This window comes from Dendronephthya gigantea, unplaced genomic scaffold (genome assembly GCF_004324835.1).
Source record: "Dendronephthya gigantea isolate DGI-Jeju-01 unplaced genomic scaffold, DenGig_1.0 000072F, whole genome shotgun sequence".
Lineage (NCBI taxonomy): Eukaryota > Metazoa > Cnidaria > Anthozoa > Malacalcyonacea > Nephtheidae > Dendronephthya > Dendronephthya gigantea.
The window spans coordinates 392481-404420 of NW_021163082.1; the positions used below are offsets into that span (position 1 = coordinate 392481).

At 37.2% G+C, this 11940-nt stretch overlaps 1 protein-coding gene across 1 annotated transcript; it reads right to left on the minus strand.

The window, feature by feature from the left end:
* Window positions 1-591: 591 nt before the first annotated feature.
* On the minus strand, window positions 592-11032 carry LOC114531484 (scavenger receptor cysteine-rich type 1 protein M130-like). The gene is made up of 10 exons (XM_028553089.1): window positions 10960-11032; window positions 7564-7893; window positions 7242-7364; window positions 5983-6102; window positions 5754-5873; window positions 4740-5066; window positions 3615-3737; window positions 1015-1134; window positions 765-884; window positions 592-605 (listed from the first exon to the last, which is right to left on the minus strand). Exons 1-10 carry the CDS (start codon window positions 11030-11032, stop codon window positions 592-594), a joined length of 1470 nt encoding a protein of 489 aa, XP_028408890.1.
* Between the last annotated feature and the right edge of the window lie 908 nt (window positions 11033-11940).

The window sequence follows — 11940 nt, forward strand, 5'->3', positions numbered from 1 at the left end:
TTAAAAAAAAAAATTCCCAAACCCAGGAGCAGCGTGGCAGCGTCTTCAAACAACTTAGTATCAAATGTGGTATGACAACTGCCTAAAATAGACAAAACACTTCTCGACGTTTTGACCTGAGGGCCTTCGTCAGGAGAGCTTCTCTAAAGGTACTCATTGGTAATATTCGTAAGGAAATGTTTAGTCATATTCCTTTTATTCTCCGTTCATTTACAAGCTTTCCTAGAATATCTCGATTCTCGACCTCATTTTATATAAGACTCGTTTTGCGAGTCACTTATTTTTTCTCAATCGTTGTCTTCGATTCAGAAAATACAGTAGGCCATGGTTTCGAACATTATATAATAGCATGAATGAAACGTATAATTATGTCAACGAGCTGCATTTACACACCGGAGATAAAATTTCCGGCGAGCGATATGCGCAAACCATGTAAAACACCCTTCTTTTAAAATGAGTAAGAAATAATTTTTCATTTTGAACAATTAATGTGCAAATAAGCCATAACATTGGAACGATGTTCATTGTTCAGGGGCTAAAACGTGAGCCTCGTTTTGGTGTTATGGCGCATTTCCGCATCTATTGTTACCATTACACATCCGATGCTTAATCGATAATGAAGCAACTGAGATTTATCACTAAAATTTCTCAGAAGTTAATTGCGACAATGTTAATAGTATTCGGGATGGTGAGATGCTATCTGAGGTCATAAGGTCATAATCATCTCCCAGGACCTAAATAACTCTTCAATCGTTTACGCTCACCTCTGCAAATATAACTATTTCTAAACTTTTGTGTTCTACAGCATTGATAGGATCCTTTAGTATTGGTGCAATTTGTCTCTGGAGGACAGCGGTGTGTTGAATCAGAACATTCATCTTCATCTAAGAAAAAAATTGATATGTGCCTTTCAAAACTGATACATTTACTTGGGAAAAAGACGGAATATTTCGACGCTTGTCCTGAATTTTTGCTGAGGAAAGAAAATTTTTGTGGAAATAATCGTGCAAATACCTTGGCAGAAGGTACCATTTCCAGTAAATCCACCATTACATGTGCATCGATAAGACCCATAAGTGTTCGTGCAAAAAGCTTCGGAATGACAGTTGTTTCCTGTTGAACATTCATTGATGTCTAGATAAGATATTATCACTCGTCACTGCTCTAATAGAAATTTGTAGTTCATTTCGGACTAGCCAGTTGATTTAATCTCAAATAAAGACGTGCTTATTCATATTTAACAATTAATTGCCAAAAACGAGGTGAAATATCGCATAATAAATTCGAGACGAAGTCGAAGTCAGAGATATTCATCGAGCCTGAGGTGAATAATTGTTTTAGTATTTGTTTAACTACAAAGGTGATTTTTTTAAAAAAATGAAACTGTTGTAGAAAATATCGCGTTACAAACGTGAACATTTATTTTAACAGTTTTATACCGACAAAAAACAAAGTTTTCGCTAAATAAAGTTGAATAGTGGCCTACAAAGTAGTTTTTACTTTGGAAATAATTGTATGCCTAATTTTTTACTCCTTCTCTGCTTTAAGGTACTGTATTTTTGTAAAAGTAACGTATTTTTTCACTTTGACAGAAACACTACTACTTTGACTACTTTGAAAGAACGTAGAATTCAATTTTCAGCAAGTCTCATGTATAAAATAACTCATGAAATAGCGCCCAAGCAATTAACCGATCTTTTTCATAAGACGCCTTCCTCTCAGCATTATAATCTACGAGGTTCTACCACGCAGCTCCAATTGCCTAAACCTAAGACAGAATATCTTAAGAAAAGTCTTAGTTATAGAGGAGCAAAGTTGTGGAATAGCCTTCCAGATGAAGTAAGAAATATACAATCATTTAATCTATTTAACTCAAGTGTGCGACACCTGGCCAGTAGACTAAACTAATTTAGTAATATATGTGTTAATTAATAATTTGTAATTAGTAGATGTAAGTGTAATGTGTAATTGTAATTTTTAATTTCGTTTATATCTGTAATCTCTGTTGTAAGCTAATTATTTGTAACATTTTTAACCTACGCCCCCCTGGGAAACCAGCGTATGCTGTAGGGGTTAGCGTAGTCAAATAAAGTTTTTACTTACTTACTTACTGCGTAATTATCCTCGCTTAGGTGATCATCGCGCAATTAACCTCGCTTAGGTGATTATCGCGCAATTATTCTCGCTTAGGTGATTATCGCGTAATTATCCTCGCTTAGGTGATTATCGCGTAATTATCCTCGCTTAGGTGATTATCGCGCAATTATCCTCGCTTGGGTGATTATCGCGTAATTATCCTCGCTTAGGTGATTATCGCGTAATTATCCTCGCTTAGGTGATTATCGCGCAATTAACCTCGCTTAGGTGATTATCGCGCAATTATCCTCGCTTAGGTGATCATCGCGCAATTAACCTCGCTTAGGTGATCATCGCGCAATTAACCTCGCTTAGGTGATTATCGCGCAATTATTCTCGCTTAGGTGATTATCGCGTAATTATCCTCGCTTAGGTGATTATCGCGTAATTATCCTCGCTTAGGTGATTATCGCACAATTATCCTCGCTTGGGTGATTATCGCGTAATTATCCTCGCTTAGGTGATTATCGCGTAATTATCCTCGTTTAGGTGATTATCGCGCAATTATCCTCGCTTAGGTGATCATCGCGCAATTAACCTCGCTTAGGTGATTATCGCGCAATTATTCTCGCTTAGGTGATTATCGCGTAATTATCCTCGCTTAGGTGATTATCGCGTAATTATCCTCGCTTAGGTGATTATCGCGCAATTATCCTCGCTTGGGTGATTATCGCGTAATTATCCACGCTTAGGTGATAATCGCGTAATTATCCTCGCTTAGGTAATTATCGCATAATTAACCTCGCTTAGGTGATTATCTCGTAATTATTCTCGCTTAGGTGATTATCGCACAATTATCCTCGCTTAGGTGATTATCGCGCAATTATCCTCGCTTAGGCGATTATCGCGTAATTATCCTCGCTTAGGTGATTATCGCGCAATTATCCTCGCTTGGGTGATTATCGCGTAATTGTCCTCACTCGGCCAATCAGAGGCCAGAAATTTTCAACAATCACCTTTGTAATTATACCTAAAGTTATCCAAGTTATACAGCTAGATTGTAAGTGAGACTGGTATTAATTATGGTGTTATTAATATCACTCTAATAAGGAGATCAAAATTTGAAACCATTATTATGTGGATCAAATTAAGACCGTGGTTATTATGGTCAAGAATTGATCAATTTGACCAGTTCATTGTTTTCAGGATTGAAGGTTTCTGGTGGTCGGTATGACACACAAAATAATTACGAGTTATCTCAACTTTTGTTCTCATATCATTTAAAACTTTTGCCTTAAATTAAGCGGGACCTTAATATGAACGACTCTCCTTCTCCACGTACGTTTCTTCCGGCGCCTGCTGTCTGAGTACGCGGGTAACTTATATCTGAGTGTCGATTTTTGCGTTGTTAACAGGGTCATTTAAAATTAATCGTCTTAAACCCGCGCATTAGCATAACATACAAAAACGCTCAAGGGCTTCAAGGCCTATGACATAATGGCCTTGATAACTCAACATTTTTCAATTGCATTACTCACCATAGCAAGCAACGCCATTTCCCCGAAAACCTTTCTTACACCTGCATGTAAAGCCATTGTCAGTGGCAATACAGTGAGAATCTTCCACGCAGTCGTGCAACCCCCATGAGCAATAATTTACATCTATAGAAAAAACGAAAACAGAGAAGACTAAAGAGAGAATCACATAATGTATGTTTATCATACGAGAGAACTCTTTTGCACTGATTTGGCAATCATAAGTTACTATAACTAGCTATACACGATTTACTTCATGTAGTGTACTATTAGCTTGATGCAAATTTTTGGTGCTTGTTGCACCCCTCCCCTTCGTCGTAATTAAAACGATAATTGATTATTAATTATTATTGAATATTAATTAAAACGATTATTAATATAATTAAAATTAGTCGATCCCGCTCGACGGATTTTTTTTGTAATTGAAATAACTTCGGATAGAAATCTGTCAGCCAGAAGTAGGTGATTGTATATATGTCTTTCCCACAATAATTATTGTTATCTCGCCCTCGCGGCCCTTGTCTAACATACTAAGCTAAGCATACCAACGGGCATGAAGTCCCTCGGAGAAATGAAAAAAATTAATTCCCGCTCGTGTGCAACACATGCACGGCAGTGGCGTAGCCATCGCGACGATTTAGTCATGCAATGCCAATGCAAATATTTTGGTGTTCATTGACTGTGCATGAAAATAATATATGAATATTTGTCATAATTATTTAATATAATTTAAAAAATATATACAAATAATGATAGTAACATGAAATTGCATATAGCATGACTTAATCGTCAGGCTGGCTACGCCACTGCATGCATGGAGGTAAACTTGTGATCCCGGATCAATGTTTTTCTCACAGTTAAATTCAGTTTTGGAAATCATTTTCAAAGATCATAGGAAAAATTATGTAAACAACTGATCTAAACGACAATCACTTCAGCCTTGGGAAATGTATTCCATTCTAGCATCTTGATAATGTCTGCAGTCACGACTTGCAGTAACGAAATTTTGGGGCTGAAATTTGTTTAGATTTTCTGGTGCAATCAACACTTTTGCCATAAATATTTTAAATTTCATATATATGTGGTTCATTTCGGCAACTTCAACAACAAGATAATCTTCTCTTTTACCTTGTGAAGTACATGTCACTCCAGCATCGTTATAATGTCCGCAGTTATTTTTTCCCCATCCCCAATAGTGGTGAGGACAACTTTCTAGATTTTGTTCAGTTCCAGTACAACGAACCTGGTTCAACCAAATCTTTCCTGAACCATCAGGAACTTGCCATCCACGAAGAACTCTACGAGCATTCCGATAACCAAGTTGACGACATGCAACGCGAGCATCATTTATGTCCCAACCATCTTCACAAATTGTTCCCCATTTTCCGGAATATAATATTTCCACACGACCAGTGCCATTTAGCCTTAATGGTCCTTGTAATCTGAGAGTCGCATCTAAAATTGTGGGAGCGAAAGTTAGAAAATGCAGCAGGTCATGATTTGGAACAATATATACTATAGTAGAATTATACCAATGGATTATTTTTTCTTTTCCTCTTCTTGAAATGCATTTATACACCGGAAAGAAAATGTCAGATTGCAAGATTTTTTACCTTTGTGATTCTTTCACCCAAACAGAAATATTTTAAATGAAATTATTCTATTCCTCATTTGGTCCAGGAAAAGTTCGTTCCGAAAAAACTTTGCGGTGTTTAATCTGTGCAGCCCGAAACGTCCACCCGAAATATTCTCCAGTATATTTTGACATCTTTAGAAATTGACTCATTGTGTAAACATGGTCATAATGACGGGCACTGGCTTTATCTACAGTTTTGGAAATGGCCGCAATATAAAACATAAATGAACGCCTATCAAGGTGGCTTGGAGAATAAGGTGTCCATCGGTACTACCCAAAATCATGTAAGAGCGCCGAAAGGTCTGTTCACACGATCCAATTTTGTTGGATCCAATTCACTTCTGATGGATGTTTTATATTTTCTTGTCTTATAATATTTATGGGCACCAAATGCACTGAAGCCATTGCAGTACTGCTTTATCAATAACAGACTACATTTCCATAGGTCAGAAGTGAATTGGATCCTACAAAATTGGATCGTTTGAACAGACCTTAAGATGTGTCACCTCTACAAATGGAACCATTTCCAGAACTTTCTATTCCACAGCATTGGTAGGATCCATTTGTATTCGTGCAGTTTGTCTTTAAAGGACAGTGGTGTGGTAAATCAGAACATTCATCTTTGTCTAAACAAAAATTTTACTTACGGCAAAGCTGTATTCCTCGATGTTCGTCCGGAATGCATTGTGTGACCAAGGAAAATTTAATTTGGTAGGAGGAATAATCAACAAATACCTTGGCAGAAGGTACCATTTCCAGTAAATCCACCATTACATGTGCATCGGTAGGATCCATAAGTGTTTGTGCAAACAGCATTCGAATGACAGTTGTTTACTGATGAACATTCATCAATGTCTAGAGAAAAAAAGTTTAATGAAATTATCTGAATGTTGATGTTAAGGTACAGTGCCTGCCTGAAACTTTGTCTCGTTAATTTAAGGTCATATATTTGCCTATCGTTGAAATGGTTCAAACTGATACCTGGTTCATAAAATTTACAATTATTAGAGCTGTGTAAATTGATCCCGCTTTTAAACTCAACGACGCTTTGTTGCAGGAAAATCTGAGGAAATAGCGATCAACGGCTATTTTAATTAGACGATGAGATTAATTCGGTTCATAATAGATCGTTACCTTTTCCTTTCGCAATACGTGACGTTTGTTGATTAACAAGAACATTTGTGTCACGATATATCTCTGTTTAGAAGCAATTTTGTTTTAAAGCATACCTTGCTGATTCTTTTTAATTCTTTTTTAAAAGGAATCGCTTCTGAAAAAGGCGAAATCACAACTCAAGTTGACCTTAATAATCAACTACCATCACGCACTGCGCGCGCTTTAAAGTTAAGAGGTCTATTCATGATAGGAAAATATTTCGAAACTTATGAAGCATCATAATAATTACACATGTTTATATCCCATGCACTAACGCCATCCTACTTCCTCTATTGGAGAAGAATTACCTGCTTACACTATACCCAGAGAACCGAGATGAAGTGTAAGACCCTAATTTCAGAAATGAAAAGAAATAACTTATAAGAGGCATTTTGGCAACAATTTTGGTTTCGCTAGCAAGCGTCGTGAATATTTAACATCGCTTTGTGAGTATTCTCTGACTTCCGGAAACAGCAAGAAATGAAACAAGCTAGTCGTGTGACATCAAGAAAACAAATATTGAAACAGTTACTGCTGAACAATAACGAAAAAAGAGAACTGGGGTAATCGGAGCAAAAATATTTTTTTAGAATTTGCTCGGCACCGGAGGATTTTGATGATATTAACCGAATATGTTTACATTATCATTTCTTAGGACAGCCGAGCTCAGACTTGGGAGCTTCCGCCAATCTTGGCGCGAAATGGTATAAAACGATTTTGAAGATGGCCAATAAGTCGAACCTGGTATACGACAAATGCTTCCGATCAATTCTTTCTTTGGCAGAATAATTCTTAACCATCCATGTCTTAGACTTGTATATTAAAGATATTTCACTCACCAGAGCAAGTAACGCCGTGCCCAGTAAAGCCTTGATTACATCTGCATGTAAAGCCATTGTCAGTGTCGATGCATTGAGAATTACGTTCACAGTTGTGCAATCCCAATGAGCAATATTCGACATCTATAAACAACAATGAAAGACTAAAAACAAAATCTACAAGATATTCTCGCTGAGTTAGAAACTTTAGATTAGATTTAATAAAGTTAGAGATTGTAATAAAGAAGATAAATTCGCAACTCCATAACAACGTTGAAATTGTAAAGCTGCGTAAGATAATCATACTGAGGTTAAAATTAAAACACGTGAAAAATAAACGTACTTCCAAAAGTACATTCCACTCCAGCATCTTCCGAATGACCGCAGTCATGACTTCCCCATCCTTCATCATCGTTGTGAGGACAACTTTCTAGCTTTTGTTCAATTCCAGTACAACCAACTTCATCCAACCAAATCTGTCCTGAACCAGAAGGAACTTCCCACCCTTGAAGAGCTCTAAGAGCATTCCGATAACCAAGTTGACGACATGTAACGCGGGCATCATTTATGTCCCATGCATCATCACAAATTGTTCCCCATCTTCCTGAATATAAGATTTCCACACGACCAGTACCATTTAGCCTGGATGGTCCTCGCAACCTGACAGACAAATCTAAAATGATGGCAATGAAAGTCGATTTCACAAGTCAGACAGTCCGAAGTTGGCATTTATAATCACGCCACTGAACGTTAGAAAATATTTTCTAATTTAAAAATATATTTAATTATCGTTTGATCGATCTTGCTCTTGTTCAAATCATAACATTGAATATGTTTTAACAAAAAAAAACACCCACAAAATTAGGACCCTCGTTTCAAACGAGGTAATAGTTTGTAATAGTTAAAATTGTTGGTAATGGTAATGTATCAGGAATATCACAAAAGGGCAATTGAAGCTTTGTCGGACCTTCCACATTATTTTTCTACCATTGAGTCTAACGGTTGGTAATAATATTTTTTGCAAACTTCGCCACACGAAGGGTCTGGCGGCTTGGAGAGATAATTTGTGTAATTTGAGTGGCCGCGGGAAGTCATTAATTAGGGCGGGGGTTTTGGGTAGCACTCGAGCTCTGATAACTAGCCTTGAACATTATGAAGTATAAACACTGACCGAATTCAGACACGGATTAGCAATTGTAGTTTTTGAAATTTCCCCGCCACCTTTTGGGAAGTAGTCCAAGATTTCATCCAAGATTTCATCAAACAAGTTGAAAACTTGAACATAAAAATTAATACTAAAATGCAATAGGCTAATTCTTAAAACGAAAGCGCTAATGGCGGCAAGAAAAGTTTTAAAAAATTCAGAAAGAGAGCCGAATAGTGTAATAATCTGATTGGAATCTGTGGAGGCATGCAGAGCAGTCAAAATGTATTATCGTTAATGCTAGGTTATAATTTACATGTATTTGAACGAATTATTAGAACCTCAAAAATTTAGAATAATTGCGACGTGCGTTACGGCCGTTACAAAATCGCGTCTTATTTATTTTGGCCTTCACTATCTTTTCAAATTGATTGTTTTTTTATATTAACAAGAATAATGATTATATTAGCCTCCTACTTAACAACCTTCCGGACCCACCGATTGTGATAAAAAGCTGAAGTGAGACTTAAGAAAATAATTTTATATTGTACTAGCGGTGCCCTTATTGAGTAGAATCTACCGCCTTTTTCCGCCTCTGCGACTGTCATACAAACAACGAACATGCCCGACTATCATACAAACAGCCCCTCAGACGGGTTTTCATAATCAACTTTCCTGTCTTACACTTACACATCACCATTAACATCATCGAATTCCATTTTGCTTACGCATAAGTGCGCGTTTACGCTGTAGAATACAGCATTCTATATATATAATTCTGCTGCCCTGGCAATTTCTTACAGTCAAAAATATGCTAAATATATGTATATATATAAGACATCAATAAATCTCCGTCGCCGTAGTCGAACTAGCAAGATACTGAATATTGATCTCAAACATGCAAATCACATGCACGGCTGCATGTTATATACTTTCGTTACAAATACATCGCAAAACTGATGCACCTTGCATGCATGCTGATTACCTAAAATTTGCGTGTATTCCCGCTATTTCGTCACGCTAAATCGCATTCCATTAAGTCTTATGCTCAACAACTAAAATTTGATAATACCAGCTGTAGTCTTTAACTTCGACGTAGACGAAAGAAAACGAATTAATAACAAATATATTATATAAAGAAACTAGTTGTAACTTAGGCATAACTATTAAAAAGGTATTTATAATCCCAGCAAGGACATCAGCAAGAGATACAAGAAAGCAAAACCCCTTTGACTGATGTATTTAGCCAAAGAAAGTATAGTGTCGTGACTTTGATGGAATTGATGGTGTAAATTGTATGCTTCGCTCCACATAATAATAGTACTTCGCAAAGCAGTAAATTCAGCCTTTGCAGTATATCTGCATGTTTGTCTGTCGCCGTGCAAAATTTGGCTAATGCATGAACGACTCCGTACACTCAACCAACCGTTCAGGCATTAAATTTCATTCCGATTACTGATTTTTGAACACAGCCATTCCGACATACTGATTTTGGAACACAACCTGCCATTTTCGTCACAACACGATAGCCTGCAAATCTGGTTTACCCGAATACCTGCCCGCCGATTGCGACATACCACTAGCATGTGCAATCACTGAATCACATGCAATCACTGAATCACATGTAATCACTGAATCACATGCAATCACTGAATCACATGCAATCACTGAATCACATGCAATCACTGAATCACATGCTTCTATAAAGATCGATCCTTCAAGGCTGCATTCCCACTGTACATGTGTTCGAATCATATAGCGTAGTGCACCGTTACTCTGTTATTAGTATTTACGTTTTGATGTAGGTTACAACTATGACATGCGCTAGAGATTTTCGTTTACAAATTATGCCGGCAAACTGCTGACGAACTGCAACACGGCAAAATCAATATCATGTTGTCGCTTCAGGAGTGAACAATGTTGTGCTCTAGCCCATAAATATGTGTTGTTAAAATCTTGCTCGACATGCATCCTTGCTTCTGCATGATTATTAGCAAGTTCGCAACAACAGTTGATGGATCAATAAGTTTATTAAACAACTGTTTGGGAATAATGTTGTTCACAAGGTGCAGTACAACATTGTTAACTCTTCTTTTAAACAACTCCAGTCATGATAATTATTTTTTACGCGTGTACACTCTCATAAAGTGCCACAACATTGTCAAGTCAAAAACGTTTACTATTAAATAATGTCTTAACGGCTGAGAGTGTATGTATTCGTTCAGGCGTTAAACTTTCTAAAGAAAACGACAAACAGATAATGCAAAGCTTAATGCAATGCTAGTACAGCAGTGGCTATTGCTTTCTTACATCAATGCTGAATAAAACGAGCTTCATGTCGATGTAACGACATTGCTGCACAGTTATTCGCAGTTTGGCGTTCACCATGAAGTCCAATATGACTCCAATCATAAGATCTCTTATATTTTTAGCCGAAATGGTGTAAGCGGTGGTAGTGCGACTTGCAAATTTCCTAATCAGCTGCCCAGACTAAATGTTCTGCACAACACAATTTGAGTACAACTAGCAGCTAAGTGAAATGATAAAAATTTAAAGAATCAGCGACGTAATCTACCGTATGTAAACATCACTTACCTCCACATTCAACAGTTGCAAAGTGGGCAAAGAGAACAAGAGCACAAACCTTGATCAACGTATAAAGTGGCATTTTCCTTCACTCGTTAAGTTTGATATTAAACAGGAAATCAAACGCTTCATCGTATTTGTGAACTGTTCAAATTCCTGCCGGATGTGGACGTCCAAGGGGCGTGTTATTTGGTGCAAATTGTTTGTGGTTTGATTGTGACATAGATCGTCTTTTGCACCACATTAGGCGATAGCCTGCAAAGATGAGATAAAAAATAGGTACGCAGCGCGTACATGTGACTACCGCTCTGTCTTTGTCATCTGAGTGGTATCATGGATTTTGCTGGCAGAATAACTAGTGCTAATAGTTGTACCCGTTTGTCTTGCATTTGGAGTTCGAAGTCGCACCATTCAGTTTGCCTTTTTTCAAAGGTGACAGGTTGTGGATGTAGCCAATAACGGCCGGATTATTTCTTCGCGAAGACATGAATCGAATATCGTCTGATTAAATTGATTCACTGAATCAGCACGGTAAACTGGGTGTGACTTTTTATACTAAAGCGCGTGGTTGACACTACTGTACAGGGTGTCTCAAAAAAAACGCGAACACTTAAATATGCAAGAATATTAATATTGTTCGGGTTTGCACCATAGTTCAGCTAAAATGACTTTTAGCATTTTAAATTAAGGATTAAGAGCCATTTTCAATTTCCAGAGGTGCGTATCTATTGCGCTTTAGAGCTGTATTAATGTTCTGCTTATTTAAGTGATTGCGTTTTTTCAAGACACCCTGTAGTCCAAAGAATGGGCCATGTCATTACTGGAGGTGATTGGTGCATGTGTAAAATCCTTTGTCAGTCAGAGAAGAATACAATAGATCGGTGAGGATCGGCATATTATTATCACTGTTTATTGCTGATGATTAATGAAGGGTCTCATTCTTTCCTAAATAAGCAGGCTATTTTACTCACCATGCCAATAATTACCACA

Excerpts from the sequence above, each read along its gene's own strand:
- LOC114531484 (XM_028553089.1), bottom strand. The coding sequence starts at position 11,032 with ATGCCACTTTATACGTTGATCAAGGTTTGTGCTCTTGTTCTCTTTGCC. Across the intron at positions 7,365-7,563 it reads AGTGGAATGTACTTTTGGAA|ATGTCGAATATTGCTCATTG; the intron begins GTACGTTTATTT and ends TGTTGTTTATAG. Across the intron at positions 3,738-4,739 it reads AGTGACATGTACTTCACAAG|ATGTAAATTATTGCTCATGG; the intron begins GTAAAAGAGAAG and ends TTTTTTCTATAG.